The sequence below is a fragment of the Arvicanthis niloticus genome, chromosome 21 (genome assembly GCF_011762505.2).
Source record: "Arvicanthis niloticus isolate mArvNil1 chromosome 21, mArvNil1.pat.X, whole genome shotgun sequence".
Classification (NCBI taxonomy): Eukaryota; Metazoa; Chordata; class Mammalia; order Rodentia; family Muridae; genus Arvicanthis; species Arvicanthis niloticus.
In genome coordinates, this window is record NC_047678.1 from 35,638,696 (window position 1) to 35,658,099 (window position 19,404).

The window sequence follows — 19,404 nt, forward strand, 5'->3', positions numbered from 1 at the left end:
TGAATTATATTGATTTCAGAGTAAGGAAAGAGAATTCCAGCCAATTTTTACATTACAGCATTCCACCGCTGGTTAAGTTTTGATGAGCCTAGACAGTATTAAAATAGCAAAGTCTAATGGGTTACTTAAAACAAGTGCACTAATTCCTAAATCTGTCCAACACAGTCCTCTCCTATTGGTATACAGGTTAAGCATGAATTCCACTTATCAGCAGGTATTTAACCAAATACCACTTTTGAACATCAAGTTACTATTTAATACACAGAACCATACAAGGTCACACCAAACACAGAATAAAGACAAGTGCAAGCATTGGTGCACATGGGTAAACCCAATGAGCTGTGCTCTCGGAACCGGAATGCTAACATACCTAAGTGCTTAGGTAACAACAGGCGGAAAAGAGATTAACAATCCCTGCTCTGATTCCATTCTGTTTACTCTGAGCTCAAAGACCAACTAGGATTTCAATTTTGAAGCAAGCAAGAGAGAGGGCACAGAAGGCACAGCTCGGTGTGTTCTCATTTCAGCACACATATCCATCTGGGGACTCTTCTGGTGCTGGGAAGACGGAGACGGCACAGCCCTCACCTTGTCATACAAGTTTCCCGGGTTTCTTTTGTCATCCTCATCACTGCTGTCCTCCACAGGTGGATTTTCCCTTTTCATGTCATCCCCCAAATAGTGCTCAAAAACATTGGAGAAGGCAATGGCAGACAGCATGCAGACGACCGGGGTCAGAGTCAGCATCAGCCGCACCATCACTCCAGCAAAGTAGACAGCACTGATTGCATACAGAGCAACTGCAAAGACAGGTTCTCTTTCAACACCGAGAGGAAAATGCCACAGGAAACTACATTCATTACCACAGTACAGAACACATCTGAAAGTAGGCATCTCACAAAGCAACTGTTTCTAAATTGTTAATATTGACTAAATAGTCCTGTTTAAAAACAAGTACTGTTGACTAAATAAATAAAAACTAAACAGTTTAGAGAAATGTACTGTCATTCAAATTTAATTATTATAGATATGAAAAATTAGATAAAATTTGTTTTTTGTCAATAGCACCATACATTATAATACCCACAGCTGACAGGTGACAAGCAATGTGTGCATTTATTATTAGGCACTCTAAGTTTATGGAACCAAACAGCCTCAGAAAGCCAGCACCATATCTGGTGTAAAAACCCTTCTTTAAAGCAAACATGGGTAAGAAGAACACAACGGACAGACAGACATCTGTCAGGTAACACTTGAAAGGACAATCGGCTCGACCAGCCAGTGCTCTAAAGAAGGTGCTGACAGCCTCAGACCAAAGGCTATGAGCTTCAGAAAAGCCAAAGAGGTAGTTGACTCCTACTATCATCTGAAGCTATGGAAAATATTCAAGCAGGTCATGAGTTGGATGTAAAGTCTACATTTAAAAAGTAGTAACTAGAATACACATACACTGAAAATTCAACTAATTTTTCTTGTCTAAGGACCTTTATAAAACAGGAAAAATGTTCTTGAACATAACATACATAAGAAAAACAAAACATTAAAGTGGAATAATCTCATTGGAAAAAAATTGTTCTGAATCAAAGAGTTCATTAAAAATCTTACCAAATACTCTTTCATCGTTGATGTTTTTGATGCAGAACCATAGGCCTGCTGGGAAGGTACATACAAGAATATGTAGATCAAAGAAGAAAGACACCCATGTCGTAGGCTGATGTTCAGACACTGATGCAATAATTGGAATGTGTATTTTTGCATACCTGATATTAAAAAAGTTCATTATTATTTACAGTTAAAGGATAAAACAGGAGTTCCTTCCTTTTAGATGAACAAGTTCTCCTGGATCACTGACACCACTCTCTCCCAACTTTTCTTATTCAAACTTGTACTTTAACTGATATAGTTAGTGACACAATTGTTTGGTATACATTGGTCAAACTAAAAAGCAAGTATGTCTCCTTAAAGTGGAGCTGAGCTATCTGGGGCTCACGAAACTGCTGGCTGTTTTCTAATCCTTGCTCAGGTAGGAAGGTGTCTGCAGTCCAGCTCTATCACCTACATCTTTATCAACAAGTGTCTCCATCTCTTCTTGGTGGCACAAGACACTCTACCCACTAACTCCCGCGCTCCAATGCCTTCCCAGACAAGGGGCTGGCATCGGTGTGGGAACAGAAGCCACTTTGCACTCTGGGATTCCAAAGAGGTCAAAATTACTTTAAAAGCCTAAGTACAACTGATACACATCAACTCTGGGGTTAGCTTAGTCAATTCTTCTGTAACTGGTTCCTTCCAGTTCTCTGGATCCACAGGATAATAGGCAGCAAATGTTTTAGCCATAAAAACAGTTTATTCTATGTGACTTCACTTGCACAGGAGTCTTTGGTGTCCTATTGGAAGGACACCTGATCAATAAATGGTGGTCAGACTTTATTGAGTCATCTAGAATGCAACCACACAGACAGTGACATCATCACAACACTAGGCCATAATTTTAAAGACAAAAGGTTTCACTGAAATAGTTGGTCTAATTCAAAACCTAAGTTTTAAAATGGGTTCCTTTTACTCTTTAAAAAATGTACCACATACCCTTAGTGTATTTCAGATTTTAAGCAGAAGCTCAAATTAAATGATTATACAAAGAGTTCTTCATACCTACTTCATATAAATCTTTAACACAGTACATTTTGTTCCTTTTTTAAAAAGCCCCTATCTTTAAATTATACAAATGCTTCTGCTCTGACAAAACAATAAGGACTTGGCTTTGTAGTACAGAAATATAGAACTTATGTCTCAAAACAACAAGCATTCACTTCAAACAGCTCAGCCTGGGTACAGGAACACATGGAGGAAGGCTATTTGAATAGGAGGCCAAAGCAGCATATTTGAACTTACCCAGTATCCCATAATGAATAAAACCTCCCACTCCAGGGTGCAATGTAACCTTGAAGGAAAAACAGAGGAAATTATCTGCCTTTTTATTATTTTGTAAATTCTCTGTCTGGGAGTGGGGTGTTGAGACAAGGTCTCCTTGATATATGGCCCCACCTGACCAAAGCTTAACTCAAACTTCCAACAACCCTCCTACCTCAACTCCTTAAATGCTGGGAATGCAGATGGATGCTACCATGCTTAATGTGGGGCTGGAGAGTGACTCAATGGTGAAGAACACTGACAAGTCTTCCAGAAGATCTAGGTTTGATTTCCACCTCTCACAGGGCAGCTTACAGTAACCTGTGGTGGATGGGCCTGGTGCTGTTTGTATTTTGATGTTAATTCCGCTCTCCTGGGAGGGACTGCGGATCCCCTAATGAATAAAGGAGCCAATCGCTGGGAGAGTAGGAAGGACTTGGATAGGGGAAGACAGAAACAGGAGAAAAGTCTTTTCAGACTGGGATAGCATGAGGACAAGATGTGGCTGCTAGTGTCTCCTGATTTCAATGGCAGATCCACCAGGATTCACCACTGGAGGATGTAGATTTAATATGGCTTACAAGATTAGGATTCTAGTTGTTGTGCCCAGCAATAGAATTACTATTGTTTCTGAACTACATGTGTGTTGTTTTCCTTCACATGGCAGCTGGATTGGATTCCAGAGAGAAAGCAAGTGTGGGTTTGCCAGATGTATACCACAAAGGCCCTGGGGGTTTAAGCATGGGGCTGGCGTGGAAACTTAGCGAGCTGGGTGGAGAGATTTTGGAGCTCTGAGAAAGAGTCTCTATGAGATAAGAATAGGCTGGCCACTCTGCCAGAGCATAGCATGGGAACTTGGTGACTTTAATTAATATTTCCCACAAACTCTAGTTCTAGGGGATCTGACAGCATCTGGTGTCTGTGAGCACTGAACACATCCACACAAAAAAGAAAATAACATTATTATTGGTTTGTATTGGGTACATGCCATGATAATAACAACTTATTACTATTATTATTAGTGTGTATTTGGATTTTTGTTTGCTTGTTTGTTTTGAAAGCCAAGGAGCTATGTAGAGGTCAGAGGACAATTCTGTGGTGACTTTCCTCTTCCACCCTGACTTGGGTTTCAGGAAGCACATTCGGGTCACCCACCAGTTGCATGGCCACTGTACAACCCAATTGTGTCTTTTTCAGAGCTTTGTTACAATTATGAATGATTTAAACAATGTTCAAGTAATGTTGGTTTTACTTTAGAGATGCCAATGTATTTTCAAACACCTAGGTCTTTGACTCCACTCATGCCTTCATTCACCCTACGCTGGGCACCAGCTGTACAACAGGGAAAACAGGACTGTTGTTGAAGATTTGTGAGCTCGGGGTTAGGGAGTAATTTAGAGCCAAAGCATGCAGAAAGGATGAAGTCAACCGTCTCCAAGGAAGAGACAGTGCCCACAAGAGGGTAAGCAAACACTAGAGTTTCCAAGAGTTTTGCCTCTTTAGCAAGAGAAGGATGTTTGTAAATTTACAAGAGCCTGAAAAGCAGTGATATTAAGATAAACTATTTTTTTTCCTAAAGTCAGGAATGGCAGCTCATGCTTTTTTAAAATTGCAATTTATAATGTGTTATTGGAGTTTAGAACTTTTGATAATTACTTGACATTGTACAATATTTGACATTGGGATTGAATTTGAGTGTGTGAGAAGAACCTGTGAAGACTGCTCTTGAACAGTAATCTAGAGCCATGACTTCCATCTTATAGGTGATGATGGCACCTACCTGTGTATGTCAGATAGATGACACTAAGGAACACAGCGCCTGCAGCTAGTGAGACACCCAAAAAGAAAAGGGTCTGGAACTCCTGTTTTGTCAACCGGTCTCTCAGATACTGCAAAAAAGCGTAGGCTTGCAGCAGCGCAAAGACACCTGGTTAGAGAGAAGGCTCACGTGAATATCATCATAATTTCCCTCATGCCGGTTCAATACTTTCACGTGCAAAAACATAGAATCCTGGTATCCTTCATCCCAGGGACTATTTATCTCACCTAGCAATATTCCCTGTGTCAACTGACAGCTAACCTACAACTAATGACCTGGAAAATCCTATTGCACATTTTTTCCCCCAAAGTAGTCATAATCCTTATACATGCACTGGACAAGAAAAGCAGCTGACTATGCACACCAACACTACCATGTATCACCAAAGATTTAAAACATTATAGTTATTTCTGTGCTGCTGTGCTGGCTCATTCTTTGTCAACCTGACAGAAGCTAGAGTTATCTGAGAAGGAAGAGGCACAACTGAGAAAATGACTATCAGACTGGCCAGTGGACAAGAGTGTAGAAGTACCTCCTTGATTAATGACTGATGTGGGAAAAGGGGATGGCATCTGAAATGTAAATAAAATAATAATAAAAAAAAAAGGAGATTAATGACTGATGTGAGAGGAACAAGCTCACTGTGGGCAGTGCCAACCTGGGGCTGGGGGTCCTGGGTTGTCTAAGAAAACAGGCTGAGCAAGCCCTGGGGAACAAGCCAGTAAGCAGCAACCCACCTCCATCCTTGGCCTCTGCTTCATGGTCCTGCCTTGAGTTTCTGTCCTAATTTCCCTGAGTGATGAACTGTGAGCAGGACACTTAAGCCAAATGAATCCCTTCCTCCTCAAGTAGGTTTTAATCAGTGTTTTATCACAGCAATAGAAAGCTAAGTACACCAGCTATTATTATTGAAATCTCTTATAAATTATGATATAATAAAGAGCCTGAAACCTCATTTTAGTGTCAATATAGAAGGAAAAATGATTAAGGCCACACATATATCTTAATTAGACAAAACATTTATAATGTCCTTTCATCAACTTCAAACACTAGTTTCCATACCTGCAGCTGCCATGTGCTCGCTTGTTCTGATTGGCTGGAATCCCACAAAAGGTATCTGCATGGATAATATTAAACCCACAATGTAGAAAGTGCTATATGCTATAAAAACAAAACAGAAAACAACATTTACTGCCATTAAATAGTCAACACATATTCATAAATCTTTTTAGAAAAGTTTTAATATAACTTAGAACAATAGAATCTTAAAGTGACTGACTTGATATGTGATTGTCAGTTGCATTATAGATCATAAATATTCTATCCATTTTAAGAAAATATCGTTTGTAGACCTCAGTTTCAGAGACTCATGCTACCTTCCTTTCTAGCAAATGGAATCATATTTTTAAAAAATTCACCATTAGTAATCATCGATAAGAGCCAAGAAACCGCAACTGCACTTGCATTAAGTAACTGTCATTGCTGGGTTTTATTAATCCAAAATATCCATGGCCTCACAAACACCCATCACCAATCATGGATGCCTGCTAATCTCAGAAGCTCTGAGTATTGTGTGTCTCCTTTCCAGTTTCCTAAGAGTTCTTGGGTAGAAGTCAAAGAGTTTTAAAAAAAAGAAAAGAACCCAGTCACAGAAGTCAGTCTAACAGAAAGACCGTCCGCCCACACTCCACTTCCCCCCACATCAGCTCGCACTGACTCTAATACACAGAACTGCTATAGCAAAAAGGCAATCTGTATCAAAGACTGGTTTTCCATTCATATGGCTACAGATCAAGATTAGGTAATCTGACTAGAGAGAAAGAATTAGGAATCTCTGCAAGTAAAATTTTATCAGAAGATAAAAGGTGTATCTAAAATGAGCTGATGTAAAAATAGTTATGTACATCCCTTTCATAAATGTAGGATACATCTGAATAGAAGATGTTACTCTGTGCAACACTGTTCCGAGCATATACTTCCCTTCTCCTTGCCTTTATACTTCTAGTTATCTGCTTTTAAAAGAAGCTCATTTTTAGAAGGTAAATTGTGAACCATTAGTTCAAATGCTACACTACTTCCCAAGCTGTTTGCTAAGTTATGACAACCGTGTTGGGAAGATAAGCTCATAAATATAATAGAAAAGCCAAGAGTCTGTGGGAAGAGTTTTCAAAGACTTTGAATGAAGGCCACAGCTCTGTCATCCACCCAAAGTGAACTTTGTATGCATGCGTGCACACACACACACACACACACACACACACACACACACACACGCTGCAGTGGTATGGTCCTTTGTGAAATATTGAAGTAATATTGAAGTTACCACAATTTCTAATCTGCTTATGTGGTCAAAGGGCCTTCTAGTAAGTTTCCTTTACTAATTACTAATTAATCTGTGTTGAAGCCCTAATACAGTCAGAAGCAGAATGAAAAAAAAGGGAGGGGGGAGAAAGAGAGGAAGAAAGAGAGAGGGAGGGAAGGAGAGAGGGAGGGAGGGAGGGAGGGAGGGAGGGAGGGAGGGAGGGAGGGAGAGAGAGAACAAGGTTACCATGTGATCCCCAAGTATGCAAAATCAAACACTTCAGTTCCATCAATACAGAACAAGAGCTGGGTGAGCTCTGTGAGCTCCTCCCCACATCAGAGCCACAGATGCACTATGGTCAATACGCATCTTACAGTGTGGAGCTGAGAAATCAAACCCCAAACATGACCACACAGAGACAGCACGGGGAGGGAAGACTGTGAAGAGTACTGAGCTTTCCTTAGGGAGGCCTGTGCACACCCAACACTACCATCACCTCAGGTTGGGGCTGCCTCCTAAAAATACACATGGAATTCAGCAAAACTGACAGGATTTGGACTGAATATAATAGACAATACAACTGAATTTTAAAAACAATAAACTATTCCCCTTTTTAAAAAGCCGAGGAGAAAATAAGGCAATAAAACTACCTTACCATGAACAAGCATATGATCACCCCAAAGAAAAACCCATCTTCACCATACACCAAAGAAAACTCCACCTCTTTCACACTGCTGCTTCCCAGTTCTCTCTTTCCCAGAGCAAAGGAAGCCCACACTTTGATGCTAACTTCAGACGTTCATTCTCATCAGTAAGGAGAAGGGAACCCCAGGGCTGGGGATCGGCTCAGTAGAGAAGTGCTTGCCTAGCATGCCTAAGCTCTAGGTGGTCTTCAGGACATGAAACCCACAAAGCAACAATAACAAGACTCCAGTATCCATGGAAACAGAAGGAGTAGAGTCCATGTTATAGGAAGAGTGCCAAAAATGAGTTGGAGGAAAGGATAAGTTCTTATTGCTTGGCTAATGTCAAAGTAGTAGAAACTGACATTAGAGCTGGCAAGGTCTGTACGTCAGCCTCCTTCAAGCACCTGAGCCGATGAAGCCATTCTGCTAGGACACTGCGGTGACCCAGAGTTCTGTTTAAAAGAGCAGGACTCCCAGCAGCTTGAGCTCTCATAGCTTTGGATCCCTGGGTTCTATGAAGTGTTCACACGGGAGAAATACATATCCTACCTCACAGAGCCCTTTAGTACACAGGGAACCACGTGTACCAAATCAAGTTTGAGACTGCTAGCCAAGCTCCACACAGTGCCAAAATCACAAGTTTACCTCACGTAAGATACTGTGGTTCCTAAATTTATAAAATAGCACATAACTCAGTACCTTAATTTAAATCTCACAAACTTTAAAAAGTTTAAAACATAGAAAGTGGAAAATTAGATTCACTCAAGTAGAAAGACATGAAGAAATTAGATTCTTAACAAGAAACACCACCTCTATCAACTGTAAAAATAAAGTATTTTTTCCTCCAGACTACATGACAGCACCTAATAGTATATTTTCAAAAAGACCTTATATCTATGACAATCGAGACATTTTAAAAGCAGAAAATCCTGTTAAGATCAATCCAAGCTGGCCTCTAAGTTAGGTAAAGTCTGATGAACATTAAGAGCACACCATATCTAGCTAACACTGTGACAGTGTAGGGAGGCTTATGCAAGCAGAAGCATGAACAGTAGCATAAAAGGCACACTGTCCTTACAGGATCCCAGCAACAAACACGCAGCGCCTCGTCTTCCTGCGACTCCACTAGGAACTGTTACCAAACCACTATCCCACCCAGTCCAACTTTCTACGCAGCTACACTCACCTATTTCTAAAGTCTTTACACTATTCCATCAAAGAAGTGAGGTCTAAGAAAATGTACAACCCCACGGTACAGTAAATCACTCATTACATCCTAAAATGCTACCACACTGCCATCCTGTGGAAGGAAGCACAGTTCCTGGCATTCACTGCTGCAGACCATGCTCCTGGTTAGAAAAATGCCCCCTAAAACAACTGGACTTATTCATATGTACAATTGATTTTTACCCAATGAAAACTATGTTTAGAGACAGAAATCTATAGAAATCCTAATCTTGTTTCACCTCAAAATACTTGAGTCTCAGTGGCACAGCAGGTAGTGAATCTGTGTCCAATGCAATGCTGGGCTCCAGCTCCACTGAGACCAAAGGTTGAGAGAGTGCTTGCTGCTCTCACTTCACTACCTCACTGATGAGCCCTAACAACTCGGCAGCACTCTCTGGGCCATCTTTAATTCTGGAGTGACAGTGCATGCAGAGACCTAGAGGTCTTCACCTTCCTCCTTGAGACAGGGTTTCTCTAGGCTGCTGCATACCTCAGTGATTGAATTAGGGAGCTACCATGTCTACTTCAAATAGGTTCCAGTCAGGGCCTCACATGGTGCCTATTGCCTTTTCTTCAGCCCACGTCTCTGGAGTTTTACGTTACTACTACTCTTCCTTCTGCAAACTTAAAGGGTCTGAGAACACACAAACCATTTACATTAACTCACCATAGGGCCCACCAGCCTTTCTAAGTTACTTCACCTCTTGGGCAGTATATAATGGGAATAGCTAGCAAAATATCCCTCTTCTGTTAGAGAAGATACAGAAGAGAAATAATCCAATCAGTTTCACTTGACTGCTAACAAACAATATTAAGTTTGTAAGAATGTTGAAAAGTTTACTTAATAAAGTCACCTTGCTACTTTGTGAGCACTTGGGTTATTGAGAAGTTTGGTAATGGTCAGGGTAAAGCATGGTGAGAAGCAGCAACAGCAATAGAGGGCAGAAAACAGGTTCTTCGGACTAGCAGGAAAACCTGGACGTGTGTACAGGCACAGATATGCGCTCTTCTTCCCAGGGACACTGCTCATAGCAACCAGGTAGAGCATGTCACTGAAACAGACATTTTACAAGCTCCAAACTTGTAAAGGAAAGAAGATATGACTTACTCAAACTACTCAAGCAGAGATTATTACACTTTCAAATGGAAAGAAAGAAAGTATCTTCTGCTATTATCTAATAGAAAATTAAGGATAAGAATCTAGAGGAAATATATCCAGATTTAAAATTCTAGTTCTGGACTGGAGAGATGGATCAGCAGCTAAGATCCAATCAGTTGGCTTGGATCTTCCAAAGGACCTGGGTTCAATTCCTAACACCCACATGGTAGCTTACAGCTGTCTATTTACTCCAGTTCCAGGGGATCTGATGCCCTTTTGACTTTAGCAGGCACAAAGGCATGCATATGGTGCACACACACATGCAGACAAAACAAAACAGATATGTGCAAAATAAAATTAAAAATAAGTTTAAAATCCTACTTCTGTCTTACAGAAGCAATTCATTAGTTCTGACAAATGTTAATGAGACCCCATCAGAGCACAAGGAGATTAAGAACACATCGTGTGAACACTGTAAGGGAGAACTCCTGAAATACAACTCCTCTTTCCTCTTGAGACTATCTCACTATGCAGCCCTGGCTGTCTTGGAACTCTCTATGTAGACCAGGCTGGCCTCAACTCAGAGATCTGCCTGCCTCTGCCTCCAGACTGCTGGGATTAAAGGTATGTATGCACCCACCATGCCTGGCTAATTCTACTTTTTAAAAAATGGGATACTGTGACTCAATCACTCCTGCAACTATAACTATACCTAGTATGTGTCAAAGAGTTCAACAGACAAATATCAGCAAACATAATTTACAAATAAAACATATTTAAAAGGATTTAAACAAAATTGCAAATTTATTCCACTAAAAGTCATTTAGGATTTTCCTTCTTGTTTAGAGAAGGAAATTCTTTACCCCAGGCTAGCCTGAAGTTCACTGTGCGCACTCAAAGTTGACATCAAACTCTGCCCCAGCCTCCCAAGTGTTAGATTTTAAGTGAGCAGAACAGCAGCTGTCTACTGTAAGCAGGCTCTTAGACAGACCTAAGCATCTCACGTAAACTCTAACTTCTACACAAAAGTGCTCCTGAGCAAGTTGACAGGTACAGTGCTAACACTGGACTCACCTATGATAGCACCAGAGCCATTTTTCCACTTTCATTTGTAGAAAAAAAATCTGTCTCTATTAATTGAAGAAGGTTTTTGATCAAGTAAAGATTTCTGTTAAGTCACAGTAAGAAAGGCCTTTGGTCTACATATTTTTAGTCTTAAGACAGAAAGATACTGCCAGACCTTCAAGGAATGAGTGCTCCTGGCTCCCCTGGAAAACACTTACTGTATGCAACACTAAGACCTGTAAGCAAAAGAGAGAGAGGCCAAGACAAAAGTCGTCCAGCACTGCTGTTGGCCTTGTTCATACACCATGGAACTCAAAACAGATCATCATCGCTAAAAGGATCAATCTGGGAAGCATGGAAACCACTTTATGCTTTTATAAACAACCCAACTGTGCAAATAATGTATCTAGTTTATAGGACACAAGAACAATCTCCTATTTTGGTAAACCTTTACCTGTCACAAGCATAAAATCATACATCTTTTTATTAATTCCAATAGCTTGGATGAAATCCACCAAAATTACTTATGATAGTAATTAAATAATAAAAAAAAATGTAATCAGAGATTGTGCTACAAATATTAAAGTATTATTCCAAATATTACATGGTAATAAAAGCCCTATTAAACAATCAAAAATGAGTGTCAGAATAAGTATTACAAACATGTTATATAAGAAAATTCAAAGCTGTTATGAAAATTACTAACCACTATCCCATGGTGTGCCTGCTGCATAAATTTAGGGTAATTACTACTATTAATATGAGCTGTTTACTATAATATAAGCTATTTTATATTATTTTATAATATAAGCTATTTTTAAATTTGCAAAACTTTCTTACATATTTAAGGCTAGCTTTGAACTTGCTACCCTCTTACCTCTTAGACTGAGACTACAAACATGTACAACCACACATGGCTTCTAATTAATAAGCTTTACCAATGGCCTGTTATCTACAGAACAAATCACCTCACCTCAGATAATCAATGTAAATTTCAAAAGCAAATAAAAACTGTAGTACAGAAACAATTATTTTTTATTCTAAAAATTATTTAATTTTATTTTATGTGCATTGGTGTTTTGCCTGCATGTTTGTGTGTGGGAGTGTCAGGTCTTGAAGTTACAGTCAGTTGTGAGCTGTCATGTGAGTGCTGGGAATTGAACCTGGGTCCTTTGGAAGAGCAGTCAGTGTTAGTAACTGCTGACCTATCTTTCTCCAGCCCCCAGAAATAATTACTTCACTTTGCAAAGTTTTAGCTGACATGTCTCTCACTGAGAGAAACAAATCCTATACCATGTTTAACGTTGACATTTTATATCCAAGTTTTCATTAACTTTAACATAAGTAAAATTCTTGTGATAAAACAGTATGGGTTTTATATCTCTGCCCTTCTGCAGTTTCATTAGCTAACCACATCCCTATACGGAATGCCCTACTATATAAAGCTTCTACCCACTGATCACTCCCCAAGACCATGGACCAGGCCAGCTCATTAATAAACTGAGGCATAGGTAATATAGAACCAATCACACAAATTAACTATTTTTACATGTGAACATATGAGGCTTGTTTCGAGCCATCTCCCCATCCCCCACTGTTTTTTTTATTTGTTTTGCTTTTTGTGACAAGGTCTCATGTAGTCATCATAAAGGCAAGTTAAACATAAAAAAATTACTACCTTTTCACGGGCAATACTGAGCAAACAAAAACTGTTTACTAAGAGTGCATTTTAGAGGTAGAGTCACTTACCTATGTAGACTCTCTTGCTGTACCTCTGCATCAGTAGCAGCACAAACACATGGAGAGGGATGAGGTTGATGATAAACACATAACCTCCCCACGCAGAGACCTATGGGAAAAGAGAGGCTCAGACACATGGCGCCCATCTCTCACTCCCTAAAACAAGTATGTCTCATTTGTCACGGCAGCCCAAACACGAGAGAAAATAAAACGCAAGGATTTGGGGAATTTTCTTAGGAGATATATGTGCCAGAAATGTCCCTGTCCAATCTATTTGCAATGGGAGGCCTATGATTAGACAGGGAGGTGAGAGGCGGAGCTAAGGGTGGCAGAGGAGATGCAGGGAGAAGGGGAGAAGGCAAAGTGAAGGCAGATGTGAACCCACATGGCTTTAGTAGTCTCAGGTAGTTATGCATATCTAAAGGTTATGATAATTGGAATAACTTGTCTAAATTGTGTGGGCATCTTGTGAATTGAGATTTTATTGATAATAAATCCATTGGTTAACTATAAGCACTAAGAGTTTTGATTTACTGGGTTACTGGGTACTATGATATCTAACCATGAGATAGATTATTAGCTGTTATTGCATAGGGCTAAGCCTAGTGCTGTGGAGGTGGCTGGGTTGGCCTAGTTCCATGGAGGCTGAGGATAGTGGTAGGTGGAGGCAGCAGCCACACTAACATCTGGTGGGGTGGGGGTAGGTCGGCAACCAGCACCACTGAGGTGGCCTGCTGGTGCCGCCACTAGTGTGGGAACTTGGCGGCTGGACGGATCATTTCTAATACCGCCTGCTACAGATAAATATATAAAGTCTCTTTTTTTATATTGATAAGTAAAATAAGCCTGATCTCATAAATCTGGTAGGCTTTTCTAAACTCACTGGAGAATAGCTCGAGTTAAATTCGATTTAATAGGAAGACTAAGAACATCACATAACTGTGAACTAGAAGAAATAGGCTGTCCTGGAAATGACTATAGACAATAAATTTTTAGACTAAAACAACAAGCTTTTATTTCATCTATTTATGATGATCTATTTACTGAAAGAAGATTCACTGAGCTTAAGAATGAGGAATTCTGACTCTGGTCAGTGACTCAGCTAAAGGGGCATTCACATCCCCTGGCCACACTGTGGGCTCTTGACAGTGCTGACTGGCTGAAGCGGTAAGTGGAACCACACACACAACACACACACAAGCTTGTATTACATGTATTCATATTTTAAAAATCAGAGTAACCATGGATATTCAGTCTAAATAAATATTCTTAAAAGCCAGAGTTCGCTCCCAAAGACTACAATGGACTGACTTTCATGTGCTTAAAACAAACAAGAAGGCCTTTCAGGACCAGCGTGTTCTCATTTAGTTAGAAGGTTAAAGATTCATTGGTTATCAAATCAACTTAGGAGGAGATATGTTAGCATACAAAAATATTTCAAAGTAACTTCTAAGAACCTAACTTCTAAGAACCTAACATCAGTTCATTACACACACACACACACACACACACACACACCCCTTCAGGGGTGCTAAAGGAAATGTAGGGAGCACACAGCAGAGTCCACAGGCACCCCAGGGCAGAGCATACACCAGACACAGCTCTTACCATGTAGAAATACGACAAGCAGCAGCACATCGTCCAAAACACAGACCCGGTCTTCACAGACTTTACCTAAAAATAACAAAAGGAAATCCCATTGTAAAATGTAAAAGGCTCTGAGTGAGGACTAAGCCTTGGTTATCCCGACTGGCTAAAATATACCTTTACAATACTGAAGATGTATTTTAATAACTAATTCTTTTTTGGTTGGTTTTAAGTAAAAAGAACAAATAAAAAAACATTAACCTGTTTTTATTTTCTACCATGAAATGGTTAATATCAACAAACCAGAGCCTTAAATAAATGTGTTCAATAAATCTACATTTTCATATAGTTGATCTGCTAGACTTGTATGTTCCTTCATCTGAATTCAGTATCATATATATGATTCTAAGCTTCCATTCTGAAAAACTTATTGTTACAATAAGAAAGTTTTAGATACTATAATCCATATTCTAAAATGTATATTGTTGAACTGTCTTCCAGAAGGCCCGATACATAAGTAAATTCTCACTAATTTATATTAGAAAGGCTATATACAAATAAATCAAAGTTCAACCAATCTTGTCTTAAAATAATAATTTCCAAATGAGTTTATGCTACCTAAAAAAGCAAATTATTAGCATCTTCAAAATAATTGACACAGACCTAAACACACAGCAAATGGTCACCTTTAAGATGAATACCTAAGATAGCAACACACAAAGTCCATATTCAAAAAGTTGTTTTCTGTATCTTTGTGCTAAGGGGCATAGTTGACAAACCTAAGTTAATTTCCAGAAAGTCTTTACTTTTAAAAACAGGTATTTAATAACACAGTATAGTTAACTCCAGTTAATGTCTAGACTTTGGTATAAAATATGAAAATGAATATAACAAAAGGAAGCAAGGAAGGGCCAAGGGAGGAAAGAAAGCATTTCTAGTTCATTGCTCTCAGTAAGATAGAGGGAAAAGTTTATGAAAATGATGGCCATTTAAAAGCAAGAAAATGCCCGTTGGCCAAGCTAACATCTATCTGAGGGGTGATTACAAAGACTGCAGAATGGAGTTAAGGTGAAATGTCATTACAAACACTGGTAGAGCTAAAAAGACTAAAGTAACAAATACAAACATTTTATACCAGGAAGAGCAGCAGAAACCAGGGAGATGGTGAGTGAATGCTCAGAGAATCTTTTCTGAGAAACCAGAAAGGGCCTGGAGAATAAAGTGAAAAGCAGAGGACAACCCAAGATGGCCCTGTAAGGCAATGGCAGCAGCATAATACAATGGTACCAGTGGAACAGACAGACAAGATAGACGATCACCATGAACTTGACAAACTGAACACAGGAGGCCATCTATCACTCTGCTCACTCAAAGTTACAAGAATAGTTAAGGTAGGTAGACTTGTCAGGGACCAATGACATAACTCTGAATGATAAGGCCCTGAGAACAGTCTAAGATAAGGGTATTACTTACACACACTCTCTCTCTCTCTCTCTCTCTCTCTCTCTCTCTCTCTCTCTCTCTCTCTCTGTCTCTCTCTCTCTGTCTCTCTCTCTCTGTCTCTGTCTCTCTCTCTCTCTCTCTCTCTCTCTCTCTCTCTCTCTCTCTCTCTCTCTCTCTCTCTCTCTCTCTCTCTCTCTCTCTCTCCTCGGCTTGGGAAAATTATCAGAAGAATCAGTTGAAACTTTCAAGGTAGTCATCACACACCAGACCAATCAACTGTGTGCTAATGCTTGAACATAAACTCTACCCAAATCCTTGACATATATTTATGCAGATAGCAGATCTTTAGGAAGCTGAAGTAGAAAGATTAGAGATAAAAATAACAGTAGATACATCACTCTAAAACACCACAGAGTTGCCGGCTTTAGTTCAGGTTTAACAATCCAGCATAGCTCAGAAAAATGAAATATACTCCAAAGTTTTAACATTACCTATAATGCTACTTCACCAAGAGTAAGGAATGTGCACAGAAACAGGAAGGGCTGAGCCATGTTTGGGGAGAAAGAGAGCAGTCAGCAGAAACTTGATTAGAATGGACCAAGGTGCTGGATTTAGAGGACACAGACTTCAGCCAGCTATCATAAATTACCTTTAATCCCAGGACTTGAGAGGCAGAGGCTGCAGATCTCTGTGAGTTCAAGGCTAGCAGGGTCTAAAGAGTAAAATCTGGGACAGCCAGAGCTACAGAGAAACCCTTTCTCAAAAAGCCAAAAAAAAGCTTTGGTTTTTGTTTTGTTACATATAGGAAGCTTCAATAATAGTGAAACATGCACATTTTTGTACTCATGTAATAAAAAAAACTAGAAGCAAGTGGAAAATTGAGAGTATACGCAAAAACGAACAAGAAAACTCACCAATAAAAAAATCCATTCTGAAGAACATACAAAAAACTCCAAAAAGAGACTATGGGGTGGGGCACCCATTTTTAAATCATAACTTTTCAAATTTAATGGTGAACAATCTACAGAGCCATGAACCCCAATAAACCAACAAGAATAATATATAAAACCAAATTAGACAATGGTCAAAGGACTGAAAATAAAGACACACACACACAAAAAGAAATTCTGAAGAGGAAGGACAAAAACTGTATGGGAATGCTTATTAACTAACCACTGATCAAAAAACAAAGCATCAGCCCTAAGAAACTATCATTAAAACATGAAGGCAGGCTGTTCGGTGTGGTATATAGGCCTGTAATTCCAGCACTTGGGAGGCAGTGTAAGGCCAACCTCAGCCATACAGCAAATTTAAGGCCAGCCTGAGCTACCTGAGATCCATCACAACAGAACAAAAGCAATCACTTGTTAATATGTACACGTGTATATGCATCTGTGTATACATACATACAATATAGTTATCTGAATTTTTAGACTAGTGACACATATATATACATGATGATAATGAAATAAGAGAAAAACAATGGAGCCACACTGCTAAAATGTACTACAATTCTCTTAATAACAACTTGAGGCAGATTGTACTCAAGATGCACAGGAACCACTATACACCACAAAGATTTTTTAAAAATTGAACAACTAAAATTAAAAAATATACGTTAGCAGATAGAAAGATGCTATATTACAAATACAAATCAAATCACAGAAAACATGATGGTAAGTGTGAACTCACCAAACACAGATCAAAGGGCAGACTTGGATAGGACAGATGAACAAACCAAACTTGCTCATCTGTCTTTAGAGATGAACCCTTTGAATTTAAAGTTTGTCCAGAGTCCAGTAATCTTTTCCTGAATGACAAGAAATCAATATAATTGGGGGAGGGAACTAGCCCAGAAGCTAGATAAACCTTAGGCAGGCTAATCAACTTGAAAGGATACAAAATATTAAAAGCAGAAATGAGACATCATTCCAGACTATACAGGAATTAAATTGTGCCAACAAATCAGACAACTGAGGCGAAACAGAAATGATTCAAAGTAGACATATAGTACTAATTACTCATGAAGAAAAAAATCAGATCAGTACAATGACATTAAAAAACTGATCTAGCTTGGGACTAGAGATAGCTCAGTGGTTAAGAGCACTGACTGCTCTTCCAGAGGTTCTGAGTTCAATTCCCAGCAACCACATGGTGGCTCACAACCATCTGTAATGGGATCCAATGCCCTCTTCTGGTATGTCTGAAGATAATGACAGTGTGTGTACTCATATATGCATAAAAGTAGATAAATCTAAAGAACAAAATATAACAACAACAAAACTAAACTGATTCAACAATTAAAAGTCTTCCAAGGTCCACTGGTGAATTCAATGTTATATAAGAGACAATGGCAATTTCATGGAAACTTTTTCAGAACACTGAGAAGAAAACTCTCCTTAGATCAGTTGTGAAGCCTTTTGCAAACCTGGTATCAAAATCAGACAAAAACAATCCAAGAAAACTACCAGCCAGTCTTTCTCATTGTAGATATAAAACTCCTATCAAAATGTACATAATATAAACACAGCAATATACATAAGGTTATATATACTTTTAGCAAATATTTATGTCATGAAACAAAACTATTTTAACATCAAAAAGAAAGAAAAAAGAAAAAAGGGAAAAACCTAACCCAATGATCCTTTGCTGAAGTAATTCTGAACCTTGAGGAACATTTGGCAATGTCTGGGACACGTTTGGTTGTCATAACAGGAAGACCTACAGAGTGTATAAAGGCAGATAGCTTATCAAATATAATACATGACACAGCAAAATTAATCAAACCAAAATATTAATTGTGCAGAGAAGAAAACATGACTTATAGCAAAGGTCAAAACAATGTGATCAACCTTAAAAAGAGACAGAAAACAAAGTCTTAACCACCATTAAGTGCTAAACTGAAAACCAAGCAAAGATTTCTTAAACTATTTAAAGCACAGTGACCCTCAGTTACAATCACATCACGTGGGTACTTCTCTGTGCTTCCACTTAAGTCAGAGCAAGTGGAAGCCTGCTTCTGATTTTCCTTACTTTTGATATTCAACACTGTACTTAGATTCTAGTCAGTACAGACCAGGAAGGAAAAGAATAGACATACACATTGGAGAGCAAAAGGCAAAATACCCCCTTTGACCTGGGGAGAGAGCAGATAAAATGACCTTGGTATGTTTAAGATCTTAGAAAATCTTTAGCAAACGAAAGGAAAGTAACACGGAAGTTTACTACACCAAATATTCATACATTCAATGGCAGTGAAAAACATTTTGCAAAAAGAGACTAGAGCCTGTGAGAAAAGCACAGTGGCTACCAATAGAGCTGACAGTGGCCAAATGAGAGCAATCATACAAGCCAGTCCTCTTCAACTACCTAAAACATTGCCAAGAATTCCACACCAGTCAGCCAACAGTTGTTCAGCATTTGAAACAAACAAACAAACAGCCTGTAATCCAAACGTACATCACTTTAAACTATCATTTTCTTATACAACAATAAACCTATTTCTTGTCAGACTGCCCCATCTTCA

General features: G+C 39.1%; 1 protein-coding gene across 1 annotated transcript in view; it reads right to left on the minus strand.

The window, feature by feature from the left end:
* The window catches only part of Stt3b (STT3 oligosaccharyltransferase complex catalytic subunit B), a 66,890-nt gene that overhangs the window by 10,596 nt on the left and 36,890 nt on the right, over positions 1 to 19,404 (minus strand). The window contains exons 4-10 of the mRNA XM_034483820.1: positions 14,457 to 14,522; positions 12,858 to 12,957; positions 5,792 to 5,890; positions 4,691 to 4,837; positions 2,893 to 2,941; positions 1,606 to 1,760; positions 589 to 800 (exon numbers count right to left, since the gene is read on the minus strand). Coding sequence (XP_034339711.1) covers positions 589 to 800; positions 1,606 to 1,760; positions 2,893 to 2,941; positions 4,691 to 4,837; positions 5,792 to 5,890; positions 12,858 to 12,957; positions 14,457 to 14,522 — 828 coding nt within the window. The remainder of the gene's footprint in view (positions 1 to 588; positions 801 to 1,605; positions 1,761 to 2,892; positions 2,942 to 4,690; positions 4,838 to 5,791; positions 5,891 to 12,857; positions 12,958 to 14,456; positions 14,523 to 19,404) is intronic.